The 19,949-nt window shown below is 40.3% G+C and overlaps 1 protein-coding gene across 3 annotated transcripts; it reads left to right on the top strand.

Annotated features, from left to right (window-relative positions):
* Positions 1-160: 160 nt before the first annotated feature.
* vstm4a (V-set and transmembrane domain containing 4a) lies at positions 161-16,752 on the top strand. 3 transcript variants are annotated; one of them, XM_061958928.1, is made up of 8 exons: positions 166-373; positions 5,142-5,594; positions 8,361-8,414; positions 8,491-8,598; positions 10,094-10,127; positions 10,201-10,349; positions 12,949-13,016; positions 16,148-16,752. In XM_061958928.1, the coding sequence occupies exons 1-8, from the start codon at positions 325-327 to the stop codon at positions 16,298-16,300; spliced, it is 1,068 nt and encodes a 355-aa protein (XP_061814912.1). In that variant the 5' UTR covers positions 166-324; the 3' UTR covers positions 16,301-16,752. The 3 variants fall into 3 exon arrangements, with proteins under 3 accessions (XP_061814838.1, XP_061814813.1, XP_061814912.1); XM_061958854.1 differs by lacking the exon at positions 12,949-13,016 and having other exon boundaries at positions 161-373; positions 5,145-5,594; XM_061958829.2 differs by lacking the exon at positions 12,949-13,016 and having other exon boundaries at positions 165-373.
* The last annotated feature ends 3,197 nt before the right edge of the window (positions 16,753-19,949 follow it).

The following is a 19,949-nucleotide window of genomic DNA, read 5'->3' as shown; positions in this document are numbered from 1 at the left end:
GGACCGAAACACTGGGCTCATGGGCTTTAAGGCCTTGGCCCAAGACTCCTCGCAGGAACTCAGGAAATGACATTTCCTACGTTTAGCAGGACACACAGACAGCCGAAACAGGCCGGAGAGAGAATGTGAGAGAGAGACTACTGGGAGAATGAGTGGGAGTTCCTAAGTAGGAACAGAGCATGTACTGTTTCATATTACGGCGAAAAGAAGAGAAAGAGGGGAAGAGTTAATGCGGCCAAAGGCTCTGCTGGGTCGTGCAGTCGTGCTCCGCTTGTTTAGGCGCGCTGCAGTTTTCTGGGTTTATGGATTCACTGAGAGAGGACAATGTACATCTCTGTAGTGCTGCTGGTCCTGATTAAAGCTCTGCTCACAGGTATGTTCATCTTGTTTACAGCAATGCAAAAAAGGGAGGGAGCGAGCACGCATGGAATGAGTAAGGAAAATAGCTTATGGTGAACCCTGAAATTAAAACTTTATTTAGAACTTAAAGAACTCCTCAGTGTGCAGTAAGCAAAAGGCATCATTGCAAAAGTCATCAATGCCCGTTTTCTTCAGTAAGTACAATCAACTTTACACAACCTTGTAATTACAGCGTGTTTTGTATTTTGTTTGTCGGAGTCATGTCACATTCAATTGTGGAGCATGCACAGACTCTTAGGTAGGGTGACCAAACAAACAGTTTTCCAGGACATGTCCTGTTTTCTTACGTACTGTCTTGGTCGTCCGTTTTCTATTTAAAATGTTTAATAGTTTTTCATAGAGCCATTACATTGATCTGCATTAGGACAGATAGATATTTTTTGTTTGTTGAAGGAATATCTTTATTGAGACGTTTTTGCTATTTTGCAGCATTTACAAATATTGTTTCATATCTGTCCAGTAAGACTTGAAAATAGTACTATTATTTTCCTACAGGCAATTTTTTTATAACACAAAACAGGTATAGTTTCTATCATTCTTTCTTTTCAAAGATTTTTAGTAATTTTTGCATTGTTGAAACCCATCAAAAACATGCTATTTTAGGCATAACAAAACATGTTGAGTAAGCTCTGAGAAGCCTATCTGAATGTGTGCCTTCATCTCTGGCTATAGATCAGTGGTTCTTAACCTGGGTTCGATCGAACCCTAGGGGTTCGGTGAGTCGGCCTCGGGGGTTTGGCGGAGGTCAAAACACACCCGACTCATCGTGTAAATACAAACTTCTCCCAATCGGCGTATTACGGATACGGCAACATTTGACTGATTTGCAGGTGTGTAATTTGTTGTGAGTTTATGCACTGTGTTGGTTTTGTTGTTTGAACAAGGTGATGTTCATGCACGGTTTATTTTGTGCACCAGTAAAAAAGACATGGTAACACTTTAGTATGGGGAACATATTCACCATTAATTAGTTGCTTATTAACATGCAAATTAGTAACATATTGGCTCTTAACTAGTCATTATTAAGTACTTAGTAATGCCTTATTCGGCATGGCCTTATTATAACCCTAACCCTCTAACCCTGACCCAAACCCTAACCAAATAACTCTAAATTAAGTCTTTGTTATTTAGAATAAGTTCCCCATACTAAAGTGTTACCAAAAACATACAACTTTGTCTTGAATTTGAAAAAAACATTTTTTTTATTTTTCACTAAAGAAGGGTTCGGTGAATGCGCATATGAAACTGGTGGGGTTCGGTACCTTCAACAAGGTTAAGAACCACTGCTATAGATAGTATATTGTAGTATACAATTTTCAATCCGAACAGCAGAGGCATATTTTGAATGTCTTGAATTTATAAAGCATCGCTGAGCATCTCATTGCCGGGCCAAAAAGTACTGGTTTTCGTGAACAAAAATATGGTCACTCTACCCTCAAAAAGATTCCCAACTAACTTGTAAACAAACAATGCAACAATAGACGGCATCTGCTACCTTGTCCCTGCTGTCCTTTTTTCTTCAGGGCTGTTTTGGGGTGTGCTATACTATATCCCACCAGTAGATTTATCTTCTTTTTTTTAGCCTGTTTGATCACACACCTTGTTTCCAGACTCTGCGTCTCTGCTCGAACTGAGCTGACCCAGCTGGCTGCGGAACAAAACATCACTACCTGTAGCGAAGCACAACGGCTGCATGCAGAGCAGAGAGTGCAGGGGTAGGACGGGCCGAATTTCCCGTCTAATGATAGAAAAACATTAGGATAAGGTCGAGAGGCGTGAAACCATGCAGCCGGTATGGACGTCCATGTAAACAAAATGCCGCAATTATGTTGAACTGGCAGGAAATCAAACATCTCTTCAGAGGTTAAGGGAGGAGCCACTCATGTGACCTAACAAATGTAAACTGGGGTAGCACTATGCAGAAGTGAACTATCCAAAAAGTAAAGGGGGTAAGCAGAGTGCATTTGTGCAACCACAATGTGGTGAGCTGCAGTTTCAGCAATAAACAGTGTGTGCTTTGACAAGGACATTGCAGCACATGTCAATAAATGGCCTTTGTTATGAAGCCACAAAAGAAAAGGTCCGTTACACTCGTTGGTAAGTTAAAAGGCTGGTTCCTTGTTCATGGAGAAAGATGTAAAACGGTGTGATTAGATGGAGAGAAATCTACAATCTGCATTCAGGCTCCATTGCAACTCAACGGCACAGATACAAAATATATATATATCAGTTAACAAAATCCCCAAAATTGTGTTGCAGTGTTTGTATTTGTTAGTTAGCATAGCTGCTTCCTAAAACAAACTAAAACGTTAGGATTAGATGGACGAACTCAACCAGTTGCATTTTGGTGTGCAGACTCAGACCCAGGGCTGGGTAAAATAGTCAACTTGATTGATTATGGATCGATAGACCTTTTAATTTCTTGCAATATCGATTCACCCTATTTACTAAGACTGCATGTGCAATTGAAAAGTGGTGCAGACCGCGGTATTTAAATGAGGATTTTGCGTGTACTATATGGGGCATCACCATGGAGACACTCATTTACTGCGCATTCATGTTATCATGGTGTTTTGCTATGTTTTCAAACATGCAGAAGACATCTACCACTTTGTATGGGCATTTTAGAAGCAGTCCTGCAGTGCATCTACATTGACACCACTTTTTATTGTTACCGCTGAAGGTGCGCTCATTGGAGAGAGGCTGCACTTACTTCACTTAAGACACAAAAATATGCAAACTTCAAGAAGTTATCTTCATATAAGAAATATTTTAATAATATATATTCTATGTGAAAAGAAAACGAACGTTATTAAAAAAAATACTAAAGGACACCCAAACTCATCCATTGAAATCGTTTAAATGCCTCTTGAGTCCTCTAGCAGCTATGAAATTACCGTATTTTCCGGACTATAAGGCACACTTAAAATATTTTTCTTTCTCAAAACTCGACAGTGCGCCTTATAACCTGGTGTGCCTAATGTAAGGAATCATTTTGGTTGAGCATACCCACCTCGAAGCTATTTCATTTGGTACATTGTGTAATGATAAGTGTGACCAGTAGATGGCAGTCAAACATAAGAGATACGTGTAGACTGCACTATGATGGGTCTCAAGTAAACAACACCAACATTTTAAATGTTCCATTGAAAATATAGAACATTACACACGGCGTTTAAAAATCTATCAAACTGTGTTAGTATGACTTTGGTAAGCTATGAAGCCGCGCCGCTTAAAGGATTGTTGGCGCATTAAACATACAAGTATTATTATGGTGTGTGTATAAGGTAAGACATATTATCTGGCGTTTTGTTTCACAATATTATGCAAAAGCAACTTTTCTTACTTTCTGGTACCTGCTGATCTGTATTTGGAATCTGCATAAATCCTGAAAAATAGCTGTAGTCGATAATCTTCTTCTTTTTCTCTATCTTCTTGTTATGGGACATTCATCCTCCGCTGTTGCCATTTCTTAATAAAAAGTAGTGTAAAGTTATTATTTATATCTGTCAGTAAAATCGCCATGAAAGCGCTAAAACATACCGGTGTAGTGAGTTTACATTATTCACCCAAGAAACTTTAGTTATTTCACGGGACACATTTCCGGTGTGGTTGTTTCCGGATGAGGAGATGCTGCTCCGTTATTGATTGAAGTAAAGTCTGAATGTCATTAAAACAGTTAGCTCCATCTTTTGACACTTCTTCCACTCCCGTCCTTGCATGCTACACTGCTACAACAAAGATGACGGGGAGAAGACGCTGCCGAAGGTGAGCCACAAAAATAAAACCGCCTACAAAACGGCGCATCCTGAAGCGACTGTCAGAAAGTGGCTTGAAGATGATCCGTAAAACATAATCTATGCAACATTTTGACCAAAGAACCACCATTACATGTTATGTAGACCACAAGGAAGTGTTTTCAATTTAGAAAAAAATAATAATAATATGACTCCTTTCATGCGCTCTATAATCCAGTGCGCTTTATATATGAAAAATATCAAAAATAGACCATTCATCGGCAGTGCACCCCTATGGTCCGGAAAATACGGTATAAAATGATGTTGCTGAATCGACGAAACGTCTAATATTTGTTTTATTTCCCACCGTCCAAAATGTTGACACAAACAAAAGAAGGAGGATTCTCATCTGTCCATCGTCTGTCTGTGCAGCGCAATCACTGATCTGCAGCCGTGTCTAACTGTCAGTTTGCACGTCCTTCCCACACGTGCTAAATAAAACGTTGGTAAATCACTTTGGGCGTGCTAAATAAATATACTTGCATCATCTTCTCCCAGTATTGTGTCCGTATTGATGATCAGCATATATTTTGCATATGTGTTTTAAATGTAGAAAAAAAATCATGATCCCTTTAAATTCTAATAGGTTGTTGCACATACTCTATTCCCCCACAAAGGTTTCCGGAAATTGCTTTGATTAGTTTTTGAGTAATTCTAGCAATGCATGAATGTTTTGTCTTTGCTTTTAGGAGCGGTAACAACAACTACGAAACAACACACGTACAGTAGATCTTCCTGAGAACCAGCGTCCTTTGCAGTGGACATTTGTTTTTGCTCTATATCTTTGGTGAAAATTACACATTTCAGGAAAAACTAGCTCTATTATTCAAAAACACAAATGTCCACTGCAGAGGACAGTGGCTCTCAGGAGATTACGCCCACAAGCAAGTCTCTTATTGTATTCCTTGTGTGGTTTGTCAACAGAAGTATGCCATGCCTTAAATGTGACAGTGATCCCCGGACCTGTTGTCACGGCAACCGAGCGGGCGAACCTGACACTGTCCTGCCTAGTGTCTCAGAGAAAGAGGAGCAGCAGCGTCCTCGTCCTCCGATGGTTCGTCTCCCCTTTGGCTGCTCCCTCCCTCGCACCCCCTTTACCTTCTCCGTCTACCTCCACTGCGGCCCCCGAGCCCTCCCAGTTCCTCATCGTCAAGATGAGCATGAAAAAAATCAAGCTGTACGGGAACTACACCCGCCGCTTCCCCCAGCCCAAGTTTCGCCTTTACGAGCAAACGGAAGGAGAGGTGTACCGCTTGAAGATTCTCAACGTGAGCGGGACGGACCAGGGCTTCTACACATGTCGAGTGCACGAGATAAGGAAAACCAGGAACGTATGGAGGGCCTCGTCTAATGGTTCTGCCACCACACAGCTGACAGGTAGCCAAAAAAGTGTTTTGCCTTCTGTATGAGTGGCTTATGTGGTCTTCAGAAAGAAAATAGACTTGCCTTGAGAGGCAGATGGATTCATGAGAACTGAAGTGAGTCAGTTTATACCACAGATGATGCCATTTTGGTCTGTCCGAAAAAACAGCAAAAAACAAGAAGCTAAGGACCACACCTAGTAAAATACAACAGCAAGCTTGCATACAGAAAAACAAATATGTTGCCACTAGAACCAGACATTTTGATTCAATGTGCACCATAATAATCACAATTCCATCTCTGTCACATCTGTATGTATTTATAAATCGAACCATCTGGCAAGTCAGTTTACATTAAAGGCACAGTCAGTTATCAACATCGCCGTTCAATCATCAGTTGATTCTGGCAAGCAAAAAACGCACACTTTGGCAAGAGCAACTGCAGTGGCGAAGAAGGGGAATTCTCATGTTGTTGCTTGGAAAACCTACTGCCTGGAATACCAGGACATCCCTAATAACCACACACATGCAGTCCGCGTCATGGAAATAATCAAACATTGCAAAAGTGCTCTCAAGCTCTAATTACCATGGGGACATTTTTGCTTGTACAAAAGCAATGATGAGCTCCTTGCGCCCTATTAGACTTGTGTGTGTGTCACCTCATTTCCCTGGTATTTCCATATAAAAACAATGAGCTCACCCCGCCAAACCACACTCAACAATATCGCTCTGTGAATGAGTGCGAGGAGCGCAGGGTAGCACGTTGCTGAGCAGGCTGCGTTCACAAACTCTCAAATGCATGACATCAGCAGTTTGGAGGGTGCTTTTATGCAAGCGTCGGGAAAACGTACAGTCGCAGCAGAACTTGCCCACCCGAATCCACACCGCACGACCACAACAAAGCTGAATTAAATTTTACATGAAATCATCGAGGTTTAAGGGCGCAGCCACAATGATGCAGGCATGACGTGAGCGCCTTTTTACAGTATAGTTTTTACTTCTCCTGTAGAAAATTCAACATGGCGGAGGCATCTGCCAACGCCCTGTCCTACATTCAGGGCAATGTCCCAGTGACGAAGCCACACGGCCGCAGGCATCTCCGTCATGCACATAGCCACATCCACAGCAGCCAAAAACAAAACAGGAGCTGACATAAGGGCAAACAAATCACACTGCTAAATGCGTCTCTCGCAAGTTAAAGGGAACTAAAAGGGGGAAATGTGCAAATGTAGGAAGATAATAATACTCCGTTTTAGACTGAATCATTTGTTTTAGGTAATGTGGTTGGGTTGTAGTTTGTAGTTATGAAGAACTGTGTTATTCTCATTATTTGGAAAGGCATTTTCCTCCTATAGCTCTTGTATTGAATCTCATTGGATAACTAAATCCAGTCGATCACCGTTGATATACAGCCGTGGTCAAAAGTTGAACATAATGTCATGACTGTCTTGCGTTTCCAATAATTTCTAAAACTCTTATTTTTTTGTGATAGAGTGATTGTAACACATACTTGTTGGTCACAAAAAACATTCATGAAGTCTGGTTCTTTTTCTCCTCCAAACATATTGCTGGGTATTGTGGCCAAACAGCTTAATTTTTGTTTCATCTGACATCACATGGACAAAGATAAGACCTTCTGGAGGAAAGTTCTGTGGTCAGATGAAACAAAATATGAACTGTTTGGCCACAATACCCAGCAATATGTTTGGAGGAGAAAAGTTGAGGCCTTTAATCCCAGGAACACCACCCTACCGTCAAGCATGGTGGTGGTGGTAGTATTATGCTCTGGGCCTGTTTTGCTGCCAATGGAACTGGTGCTTTACAGAAAGTAAATGGGACAATGAAAAATTCTTCAGGACAACCTAAAATCATCAGCCCAGAGGTTGGGTCTTGGGCGCAGTTGGGTGTTCCAACAGGACAATGACCCCCAAACACACGTCAAAAGTGGTAAAGGAATGGATAAATCAGGGTAGAATTAAGGTTTTAGAATTGCCTTTCCAAAGTCCTGACTTAAACGTGTGGACAATGCTGAAGAAACAAGTCCATGTCAGAAAACCAACAAATTTAGCTGAACTGCACCAATTTTGTCAGGAGGAGTGGTCAAAAATTCAACCAGAAGCTTGCCAGAAGCTTATGGATGGCTACCAAAAGCGCCTTATTGCAGTGAAACTTGCCAAGGGACATGTAACCAAATATTAACATTGCTGTATGTATACTTTTGACCCAGCAGATTTGGTCACATTTTCAGTAGATCCATAATAATTCATAAAAGAACCAAACTTCATGAATGTTTTTTTGTGATCAACAAGTATGTGCTCCAATCACTCTATCACAAAAAAATAAGAGTTGTAGAAATTATTGGAAACTCAAGACAGCCATGACATTATGTTCTTTACAAGTGTATGTAAACTTTTGACCACAACTGTATCTCCTGCGCTTATGAAGAGTATGCATTTAAAAAGTCATTAAGGGGTGCTGAGGTTAAGTCGTTTACGTACTCAACCCTTTTGCTAAATACCCCTGACCCTGTTGACACCACATCATTCAGTACTGACTGCAACGTCCTCATTCATTTGTATTGAGTGTGTGTCGTATGTGTGTGGGGGGGGGGGGGGGGGGGTGTTACTCACCACCCATGTCAGCCTGTGTGATATTTCTGGAAACCATGGAGGCTGTCTGGCTTACAGTGGATCACTTTCTTTAGAAAACAGCAGCAAAAGATGCTTTGCCTGGACTGTTTTCTTCTTCTCAAAATGTTCGTCTTTTTCCTCCTTCTCTCCAGTGCATTTTACTCTGGAGGCTCGTAGCAGTGAAGGAATTTGGCATCTGTTATCAGGTATTCCCTCTGGTCCTGAAGGCTAATGTTGCTCCTCAACGTTAATGGCTGCTATTTGATGCTGTTGGTCTTGTAGACGTAAACGTGTGCGCTGTGGTGATCTGCTCGCTGGGATTGCTCTCCATCTTCCTCTTCACGCTCACTCTCACCATCCAGTACTTCTACAGGAGACAGAGGCTAAAAGGTCACTAAATTTAGCATCCCGAATTGACGTGAACACATAAAAAAGTGGAACCTCAGCGGACAAACACAATGGGGAATACTGACTTACAATTTAATGTGGAAAATAATGCCAAAAGAACAGTTTACTAATAGAAAAGTGTAAAAAGAATATAGTCATTTAAAAATAACAATGAACAAACTGCCAAATAAAGAAAAATTGTTTAAGAAAAAGTACATTTTTACCTAATGTTGTGAGGAAAGGGAGTCGACTTCCTGTTTGTAACATCATTGACCGTCATGTAAGTGTACAAATAAGTGAAGCACTAGGACAGGGGTCGGCAACCCAAAATGTTGAAAGAGCCAAATTGGACCAAAAATACAAAAACAAATCTGTCTGGAGCCGCAAAAAATTAAAAGCCATATTACATACAGATAGTATGTCATGAGATATAAATCGAATTAAGAGGACTTAAAGGAAACTAAATGAGCTCAAATATAGCTACAAATGATGCATAATGATGCAATATGTACATATAGCTAGCCTAAATAGCATGTTAGCATCGATTAGCTTGTAGTCATGCAGTGACCAAATATGTCTGATTAGCACTCCACACAAGTCAATAACATCAACAAAACTCATCTTTCATGCACAACGTTAAAAGTTTGGTGGACAAAATGAGACAGAAAAAGAAGTGGCATAAAACACGTCCTAGAAAGTCGGAGAAAGTTATACATGTAAACAAACTAGGGTGAGTTCAAGGACCGCCAAAATTAGTAGGACAAAACGGCGCTAGCCAAATACTCGAATCAGTGAAGCATGTTTAATATAAACAGTGTGCTTTGTAACAATTAGGGAGGCTTGTGTCATGTTTGTCCTCCTACAGAAACCATATTAAAACAAAAAATAGATTTTTTTCCCCTCATCTTTTTCCATTTTTCATACATTTTTTAAAAAGCTCCAGAGAGCCACTAGGGCGGCGCTAAAGAGCCACATGCGACTCTAGAGCCGCGGGTTGCCGACCCCTGCACTAGGATTTAAACTTCAAAATCAATCAGTTGTGTGCTCACTTTACTTAACTTTAATGATGATGCACAGCACGTAAGTGGAGAGTGGACTTCATAAATCATGCTTTTTAACATTCTTAACTGATACAACTGTAAAATAGGTTAACCACTGTGTAGTACAATTTAAAAACAATTGTGTACTCTCCCTTTCATGACTTGGTGACATTGGTATAAGGAGGTGAGTCACTAAAGACTAGTCTATTTTTCTTCTTCTTCTTTATTTACTGTATTACCGACTATGTACCAATTTCGCCAGAACAGATGTTTCAGGTTGCAATATAGTAAATCTAATACGGATTTTAGGTTTGTATTATAGATTAGATAGATACTTTTGTAGTGGGATTATGCACACTCACAAAAAAAAACCTTAAACAACGTCAGTGGGGTTTAACTTCTGAGGTTCCACTTTATATTGATGATATTAATAAACATACATTTTTGATGCTCCACAGCAAGTTACCTACTGGTCAGGTGTCCAGAGAGCAGGTATGTCCAATCTCACTTCATCAATATGTCCACATTTTCTATGCTTGAGTTTGATCTTCTCTGTTCCCCGCAGTTCAGGAGAAACTGTGACCAGCTCCGGGAGTTCTTCCAGTTCCTCCCCAAAAACACAAAAGAAAGACACGGGGCAGAAGAGTGTTATAAAAGTGGCATTAAAACCCCCAAAAGTGCCTGAGAAACCACTACCACAAACTCCAGTTAAAGGTAAAGACATTGGGGATGGATTCGATTGCTTTACTGGACTTGGCCAGAATAAAGACGTGTTGGCATAGAGATTTATACATGCAAACTAACAGATAGCGCAGAACTTCTTCTCTCAGTCAGTCAGAGCTTTTCTTCCTGTCACTCACACACCAGCGACAAAGCGGGCACTGACACCCAGTTAACTCTCAAATTAGGACAAGTTAGCAAACAATGGCGATGACTTATCCTTTATGTCATGGGTGTCAAACTCTGGCCCGTGGGCCAAATGTGGCCCGCCGTGTAATTTCACTTGGCCCTTGAGGCGATATCAAATTAACACTAAAGCTGGCCCGCCGATCCTCCCGGGAGTCTTCCAAACGCCAGCCAGCCAGCCAGCTAGCCAGCCCAACGAATGCTGGCCCAGTCACATAACATGTGCGGCTTCTGCACGCACACACATTAGAATGCAACGCATACTTCATCAACAGAGATACAGGTTACACTGAGGGTAGCCGAATAAAAAACTTTAACACTGTTAGAAAAATACGCCACACTGTGAATCCACACCAAACCAGAACCCTTTGCAGCACTAACTCTTCCGGGACGCAACAAGGTGTGTGGGTGTGGGGGGGAGGAGGTTTGGTGGTAGCGGGGGGTGTATTTTGTAGTGTCCCGGAAGAGTCAGTGTTGCAAAGGATTCCGGGTATTTGTTCTGTTGTGTTTATGTTGTGTTACGGTGCGGATGTTCTCCCGAAATGTGTTTGTCATTCTTGTTTGGTGTGGATTCACAGTGTGGCGCATATTTCTAACAGTGTTAAAGTTTTTTATACTGGCACCCTCAGTGTAACCTGTATCGCTGTTGATGAAGTATGCATTGCATTCGCTCGTGTGTGCGTACAGAAGCCGCACATATCTTGTGACTGGGTCTGAACGATGTTAGAATGGATGAAAAGCGGACGTGACGATAGCTCGTAGAGTACGTTAAAGGTTAATTTGTTCAACCTTGGCCCGCGGCTTTGTTCAGTTTTAAATTTTGGCCCACTCTGTATTTGAGTTTGACACCCCTGATTTATGTGGTTATTCCACTAATATTAAAAAGACAATTGAAAAATATACAAAGATGTTAATACTGAAAAACTGGTCTTATATGCAGGTCACATATCAAAAACCTGTGTATTAATTAAACATGTAGTGTTCCACTCACCAGGCTTTGGTCCTGGTGTGTTTGCATCATATTTTCCAAATGTGTTGAAGGCATTAGAGGGTAACAGGAGGAAGGACAGAGGCCCCAGCCCCCTGTGACGCTAAGAAACTGAATTGGAGGGTTAAAATAACAGCACATGAAGGTATACAGCCAGGACAAATTCTAAAATCAGCATAATTGAAATTGCAGCACAATGAAAGACAATTGGGAAACACTGGAATGAAACTATTTGGGCAAAGCTCCACAAAGTGAAAGTCTGTCCGTCATCATACAAAAAAACCTGAAATGACGGCAACCCAAAACATTGAAAGAGCGATATTAGACCAAAAATACAAAAAACAAATCTGTATGGAGCCACAAAAAATGAAAAGCCATAAATACGTCTTATAATGAAGGCAACACATGATGTAAGTGTCTATATTAGTTATAATAGCCTACTATCAAAATGACTATTTGTCGCAGGCTGAAGCAAATCTTCGTTGACAGAAATGTTGACATTTTATATTTATTCTACACATTTTTACAACATCAGAAACCACTAGTAAATCAGAGGCTACTCAGAAGGCGAGATCACTGGCGTTTAATGGCCAAAGGTATAGATGTGTGTGTCCAAGTTAAAGGAAACAGCAGGCTGTCTTCTTCTAATGTATTTATTACAATCTTTGGCAAGCTATGTCATGTTTGCTGTGGTCTGGAACAACATGGCACACAAAACAACTATCTGAAATGCAGTCAATATTACATACAGATAATGTGTCATGAGACATGCAAATATAAATTAAATACACAGAGGACATAAGTAAAGGAAATTAAATGAGCTCAAATATTGCTACAAACGAGGCATAATGGTGCAATAAGTACATACAGCTAGCCTAAATAGCATGTTAGCATCGATTAGCTTGCAGTCATGGAGTGACCACATATGCCTGATTAGTACTCCAACAAGTCAATAAGATCAATAAAGCTCACCTGTGTGCATTCACGCACAACATGAAACTTTTAATGGACAAAATCAGACAAAGAAAGAGTGGAAGATTTTACATGTAAACAAACTGTTGCGTCACAGTCCACACTATGGTGAGTTCAAGAACTGCTAAAATTAGTAGAACAAAACAATGTTCACCAAATACTGTCATCAGTGAAGCATACACACAAACATATTAAACAGCGAGCTTTCTAACAATTGGGAAAGTTTGAGTCATGTTTGTCCTCAAACAAAAAACATACTAAAACTTAAAAAAAATATTTTTCCCCCATCTGTTTCTATTTTAAATCCTTTTTTAAAAATGCTCCAGGGAGCCACTGGGGTGGCACTAAAGAGCCGCGGGTTGCTGACCCCCGACCTAAGCTATTAAGAAACACTTGCCAACTTTCAATTCATCTGTAATTTCCGCCATTCTGTACTTTGCTTTTCAGCACCTGCGGCTTCCAAAAGACCCCAAAAGCCTAAAAGGTCAAAAGCTAACAAAAGAAGGTCTACCACAGTAAGTTTCCCCAACATCACTCATTCCCTCTACTTATGTCAGCAAGGCATGAAATTAATTTAATCATTTTTAAAATGCAGCTCCAATTGCTGCAACAGAAATACACGCAAGAGGAAAATTTGTCTCACGACTCTACGGGAGTTTATTGCCCTCTCTTCATTCGGTTATGAGCTTGATAATTATATTTATCTCTATTGCTTTTTCAAACACAATTATTTATTTAGGGTGCTTCACTGGTTTTATTTCGACAATTAAAACAATTAAGCAAGTTCCGACATAAGAAAACTACTGAGTATTTCTCCCATTCTTGCGCTTTATGTGATGAAATACATCAGATGAGTTGCTGTATTTCATGTGGACAAGCATAACAATGAGATTATAACTCTGAGTATGGTTGGCAAAGTATTTGGACAGTGGCTTTATATTAAAGTACATATTCTTAACTCATAATACTATAGAATGTAAACTTGCACACACTTTAAATAGTCAGTGTACCGCTTCTATGGCATAATAGATTTACGATCCTGCAATGTCTCAACACACAGCCATTATTGTCTAAATAGCTGCAAACATAAGTGAGTAGCAAAATATGTTTTGTCTACAGTAAAACGCTGGAAGCGTCATGGTCTGGGAACGAGTGCTGCTAGTCCTGTGGGGCTATTCAACAATACTGACATTGTTCACTAAATATTGACATTTTGGACACAATTTGGACATGGGTTCACTAGAAGTTGACCTTTTTTCAATGGGTAGTAAATGTATACCAATATGCAAGCTCTACACCAGGGGTGCTCACACTTTTTCTGCAGGCGAGCTACTTTTCAATTGATCAAGTCGTGGGGATCTACCTCATTCATATATATAATTTACATTTACTTATTTATGAAATATATGTTTTTGTTAACAAGTTAAAGGTGTTTAATGATAATGCAAGCATGTTTAACACATATAGTTAATATTGTTAAAAAATTAAAGGTGTTTAATGATAATACAAGTATGTTTAATACATATAGTTAATATTGTTAACAAGTAAAAGGTGTTTAAAGATAATGCAAGCATGTTTAACACATATAGTTAATATTGTTAAAAAATTAAAGGTGTTTAATGATAATACAAGCATGTTTAATACATATAGTTAATATTGTTAACAAGTTAAAGGTGTTTAATGATAATACAAGCATGTTTAACACATAGTTAATATTGTTAAAAAATTAAAGGTGTTTAATGATAATACAAGAATGTTTAATACATATAGTTAATATTGTTAACAACTTAAAGGTGTTTAAAGATAATACAAGCATGTTTAACACATATAGTTAATATTGTTAATAAGTTAAAGGTGTTTAAAGATAATACAAGCATGTTTAACACATATAGATTCCTTTCTTTCATGAAGACAAGAATATAAGTTGGTGTATTACGTGATTCTGATGACTTGCATTGATAGGAATCAGACAGTGGTGTTGATAAGGTCCGCATTTTCGAATGGAGGAGAAAAAAAGTCCTCATTTCTGTCCAATACCACATGAAAGTGGTTGGTTTTTGGCATCTTATTTGTCCAGCTTCCGTACTCCTTTGTATACACTTTACAAGAAATACATTGTCGGCAAACTCCGTAGCTTGCTAGCTTGTGCACGCCAGCTTTCTGAGACTCTTATTTTGGTAGCTCAACTGTGCAACTGTGCAGTCGGTCTTTGGAGTTTTGACGACAGGTACGGCGCCAGAGTCTGTTGAAATAAAGTGTTTCTCGCCTTCCAGTCGGTAATTTTAATGAGCTGGCAGCAGCCAGCGTCATCTCAGAAGACCCTCGGGTGCCGTGAATGTCAATCAAGTGACGAAAGTGACGTCATAGTGAAGATTTATGATCGCTCATTTTTAGGACTATTTTTTTAATGCCTGGCTGGAGATCGACCGGTAGCTCACGATCGACGTAATGAGCACCCCTGCTCTACACGGACTACTGTAAAGTACAAAACCCAAAACCAGTGAAGTTGGCACGTTGTGTAAATCGTAAATAAATACAGAATACAATGATTGACGAATCCTTTTCAACTTATATTCAATTGAATAGACTGCAAAAACAAGATACTTAACGTTCAAACTCGTAAACGTTATTTTTTGCAAATTTGGAATCTCATTTGGAATTTGATGCGTGCAAGATGTTTCAAGTGGCAAAAAAAGACTGAGAAAGTTGAGGAATTCTCATCAAACACTTATTTGGAACATCCCACAGGTGAACAGGCTAATTGGGAACAGGTGGGTGCCATGATTGGGTATAAAAGCAGCTTCCATGAAATGCACAGTCATTCACAAACAAGGATGGGGCGAGGGTCACCACTTTGTGAACAAATACGTGAGCAAATTGTCGAACAGCTAAGAACAACATTTCTCAATGAGCTATTGCAAGGAATTTAGGGATTTCACCATCAAAGGTCTGTAATATCATCAAAAGGTTCAGAGAATTTGGAGAAATCCCTGCACGTAACATTGAATGACCTCGGATCCCTCAGGCGGTACTGCATCAAAAACCGACATCGGTGTGTAAAGGATATCACCACATGGGCTCAGGAACACTTCAGAAAACCACTGTCAGTAACTACGGTTATCACAATATTACATTATCATGGACACCCCTGCTTATTTCAGCAAGACAATGCCAAGCCACGTGTTACCACAGCATGGCTTCATAGCAAAAAAGTGCGGGTACGAGACTGGCCTGCCTGTAGTCCACACCTGTCTAAAATACGACAACGGAGACCCCAGACTGTTGAACAAGTTAAGCTGTAAATCAAGCAAGAATTGGAAAGAATTCCACCTGAAAAGCTTCAAAAATTGGTCTCCTCAGTTCCCAAACATTTACTGAGTGTTGTTAAAAGGAAAAGCCACGTAACACAGTGGTAAAATATTGCCCACTTACCAACTTTTTTGCAATGTGTTTCTGCCATTAAATTCTAAGTTAATGATTATTTGCAAAAAAAACAAAAACATGCCATCATCACTAATTTTGAGTTTTGTAAAATATATTACGGCCCATTTAAGTATGAGGGCTGTACTCACTTTTGTAAGGGTACTGTATACTCTCTTTTATATTTCACTAAATCTCTGGATAAATTCCTCCCTCCCGTTGGCAGGCTCGAGCACCCAAGGAGGACAGTCTAACCTATGCGGAGCTGGAGCTGGTGCGGCCCAATCTGGAACCAGCGGCTTCAGCCAGCCCCGACCCCGCCGCCTGCAGCCCAGACACAGTGTACGCTCAGATCCTCTTCCAGGAGAAACAGCTGTAAACACAGTAGCTCTCAACACATGGATTTCCATGGTACCTCCCGGGGAGGAGTACAGAATGAGGTCTGGACTGAGAAAGTATATTTATGAACATGCAATCTTGACAATTAGGCATTTGTTTCAGCCTTAATAAGGGTTTGTGTGTCTTTAACCGCCTGGTTCCAGTCCAGCTTAAGTCCTATTGTTGTTTGGTTTGTCTGCATCTCCGGCCTGTCAGCCAGATGTTCATAAAAATGCTCTGTTATTGTTCTGTGGATGCTCTGGAGGTTTTGTAGAAAGAAATGATTGTTTTTGCTCCTTTTCTGCTATGTCCTAAGATAGGGCAGCTTTGTACATTCTCCAATAGTTACAGAGGAGAAATAAACGTAGTTAATACTAATAAAATCATGCCTAGGTGAAGATGGATATCTTTGCTTCGCATTAAAAATGTTTTTTTTTTTATAAATGTTCTGGTTTGGAGGAATTTTATTTTCTTGTTTTAGATTTGCATTACCGGTACATGGAAATTGTAACTTAGCATAGCCATCAGTGGCGGGCTGTGCGTTTCCCACCTAGGCCTTCAGTGATGTCCGACTTCAAAGATTACCTATCAAAATACCATAATTGATGTCACCATGTGACCATTGCTGGAGAAATACTATACAGAAACATATTTATGCCCTAATCACATCAACAGTATACAAAACGGGTTATTTTCTGGCGCATTTAAAAATAAATTAAATCAGCAATTAAAACATATCTTATGTAGTATTGTCAAAATTAAAATTGCAAAAAACATATTAAAAGTGAAAAAATTTAATATTTGAACTCACATTTAGTAGGACCTATTCGACGGCGTATAAGCCAGCGATACCCTCGTATCGGCTTATTCGAGTGGAAATGGCGAGCATTTCATCGCCAGAACAGCCGAGCTAGCTTCCGGGGTTGGCCGACATCGTCTCACAAGATGTAGTTTCTCTTTAAATATCCTTCTTGAAAATGGCCTTGCAAATATATTTCTGCCACCTAATCAACGTTTTGTTCTCCTTCTCTGCTATCCCGGTCTGGCTACGGCGCAACACTTCCCGCTTCCTGCTAAATTGAAACTTGTGAATGGATACTCACTTTGGAGTGACAAGTGAGTATCCAATCACAGTCTCGTTAACATCAGGCTACTTAGATAGGCTACTGTCAACAACTTGTGATCTGATTGGCTATCGCAACTGTCTCTCAACTCTATGTGTTCTCAAATTAATCCGCTAACGGTCCCGGTGAGTATCCAATCACAGGACGCGTAAACGTCTCGTTCAACGTGAGGCCATCTAGAAGACCTTACAGACAACAACTCGTGATATGATTGGCTATCACAACTGTCTATCTGTATGTCAGGTTCAAACACTGATGACATCTATTAAAGAAGGCAAAAGGCAAAGAATTAAACAGAGACAGAATTCAATTTGGACTCATTATTGAGGAGAGTCGTCTGTACATTGTACCCTTGCACAGTATCTCAGCACGCTCTCCCAAAAGATTGCACGCCTCCTTCTTTTATTTTGGACCCTCACCGACCACTTGGCCACCGCTGTTTCCAAAGGACAAAGGTCGTAAACAATTCACAGCAAAGGTCTGTTCAAAAAGAGTTCGTAAAATAGTTAAAAAAGAGGTCCATAAAATAGTTCAAAAAGAGTTCGTAAAATACTTCATAAAGAGGTCCATAAAATAGCTCAAAAAGAGTTCGTTCATTTGGTAGGTTTCAAAGACAGCTTTTGTCTTCTCACCAAAACCCTCAATGTAACACAAAGTTTTTGTGATAATTTAGAAACAATTATTCTAACAGTATGCCCTCGATCGCTTACAGTGCACGGACGCCCGCATTGTTTATTCTGAAGGCCTCTTGCAGATTTGGTACAGCATGGCAACATAAGCTAGCTAAATTCTGATTGGATACAAACTAAAACTAAAAACAACAGCACTGGAACGAGCATAATATGACATGAAGAGAATATGAATACTTTAAGATATTTAAGGAAAGTAAATCAAAAAATAATTGTATCTTTAATTATGATCATGATTTCTGGTTATGTTAGGCCAGCAGAGAAGGCCTACCACTGGTAGCCATAGATAAAAAGGCTAGATACGACAGCCTTTTGAGCGTGTGCCTGCGGCGAGCCTTAGGTAGTAGGGACAAAGTGTCAGGACATTTCATTGTTGTCGACAGCAGGGAAAAGGAGACAACTGGAATGCCTGCACATTGTGCTGCATATGGTTACACACAACAACATACGGTTGAAACAAGGACACTGGAAATAACATTTTATAGGTAAGACATTTAATTTGATTAAAAATAAAATCTGTATTATTGCACTTTTTTGACATTGAAGATAAAGTAAACAACAATATAAAAAAAGATAAAAAAATAAGCCAGTTATGATTTATTTTCAATACACAACGCATTGTATTGCATTAAATAGGAAAGTGGCCCCTGCAAAGATGGCCGCCACATAGGGACATTGGTTTGCATCGTGTCTACCTACACTATATTGCCAAAAGTATTTGGCCACCCATGCAAATGATCAGAAGTGGGTGTCCTAAACACAGGTGTATAAAATCATGCACTTAGGCATGGAGACTGTTTCTACAAACATTTGTGAAAGAATGGGCCGCTCTCAGGAGCTCAGTGATTTCCAGCGTCGAACTGTCATAGGATGCCACCTGTGCAACACATCCAGTCGTGAAATTTCCTCACTCCTAAATATTCCAAAGTCAACTGTCGGCTTTATTATAAGAAAATGGAAGAGTTTGGGAACAACAGCAACTCAGCCACCAAGTGGTAAGCCACGTAAACTGACAGAGAGGGTTCAGCGGATGCTGAAGCGCATAGTGCAAAGAGGTCGCCGACTTTCTGCAGTCAGTTGCTACAGAGCTCCAAACTTCATGTGACCTTCCAATTAGCCCACGTGCAATACGCAGAGAGCTTCATGGAATGACTTTCCATGGCCCAGCAGCTGCATCTAAGCCAAACATCACCAAGTCCAATGCATAGCGTCGGATGCAGTGGTGTAAAGCACGTCGCCACTGGAGTCTAGAGCAGTGGAGACGCTTTCTCTGGAGTGATGAATCACGCTTTTCCATCCTGCAATCTGATGGACCAGTCTGGGTTTGGAGGTTGCCAGGAGAACGGTACATTTCGGACTGCATTGTGCCAAGTGTGAAATTTGGTGGAGGAGGAATTAAGGTGTGTGGTTGTTTTTCAGGAGTTGAGCTTGGCCCTTTAGTTCCGGTGAAAGGAACTCTGAATGCTCCAGGATACCAAAACATTTTTGACAATTCTATGCTCCCAACCTTGTGGGAACAGTTTGAAGCGAGCCCCTTCCTCTTCCAACATGACTGGGCACAAAGCAAGGTCCATAAAGACATGGATGACAGAGTCTGGTGTGGATGAACTTGACTGGCCTGCACAGAGTCCTGACCTGAACCCGATAGAACACCTTTGAGATGAATTAGAACGGAGACTGAGAGCCAGGCCTTCTCGACCAACATCAGTGTGTGACCTCACCAATGCGCTTTTGGAACAATGCGCTTTTGGAAGAATGGTCGAAAATTCCTATAAACACACTCCGCAACCTTGTGGACAGCCTTCCCAGAAGAGTTGAAGCTGTAATAGCTGCAAAA

Source organism: Nerophis lumbriciformis, linkage group LG02 (assembly GCF_033978685.3).
Source record: "Nerophis lumbriciformis linkage group LG02, RoL_Nlum_v2.1, whole genome shotgun sequence".
Lineage (NCBI taxonomy): Eukaryota > Metazoa > Chordata > Actinopteri > Syngnathiformes > Syngnathidae > Nerophis > Nerophis lumbriciformis.
Note: the sequence above shows the minus strand (reverse complement) of the source record. Positions and strands in the feature narration are given on the sequence as shown.

Coding starts and splice junctions, on each gene's coding strand:
- vstm4a (XM_061958829.2), top strand. CDS start 325: ATGTACATCTCTGTAGTGCTGCTGGTCCTGATTAAAGCTCTGCTCACA. Junction 374..5,141: donor GATTAAAGCTCTGCTCACAG/GTATGTTCATCT, acceptor GTTTGTCAACAG/AAGTATGCCATGCCTTAAAT. Junction 8,415..8,490: donor AATTTGGCATCTGTTATCAG/GTATTCCCTCTG, acceptor TTGGTCTTGTAG/ACGTAAACGTGTGCGCTGTG.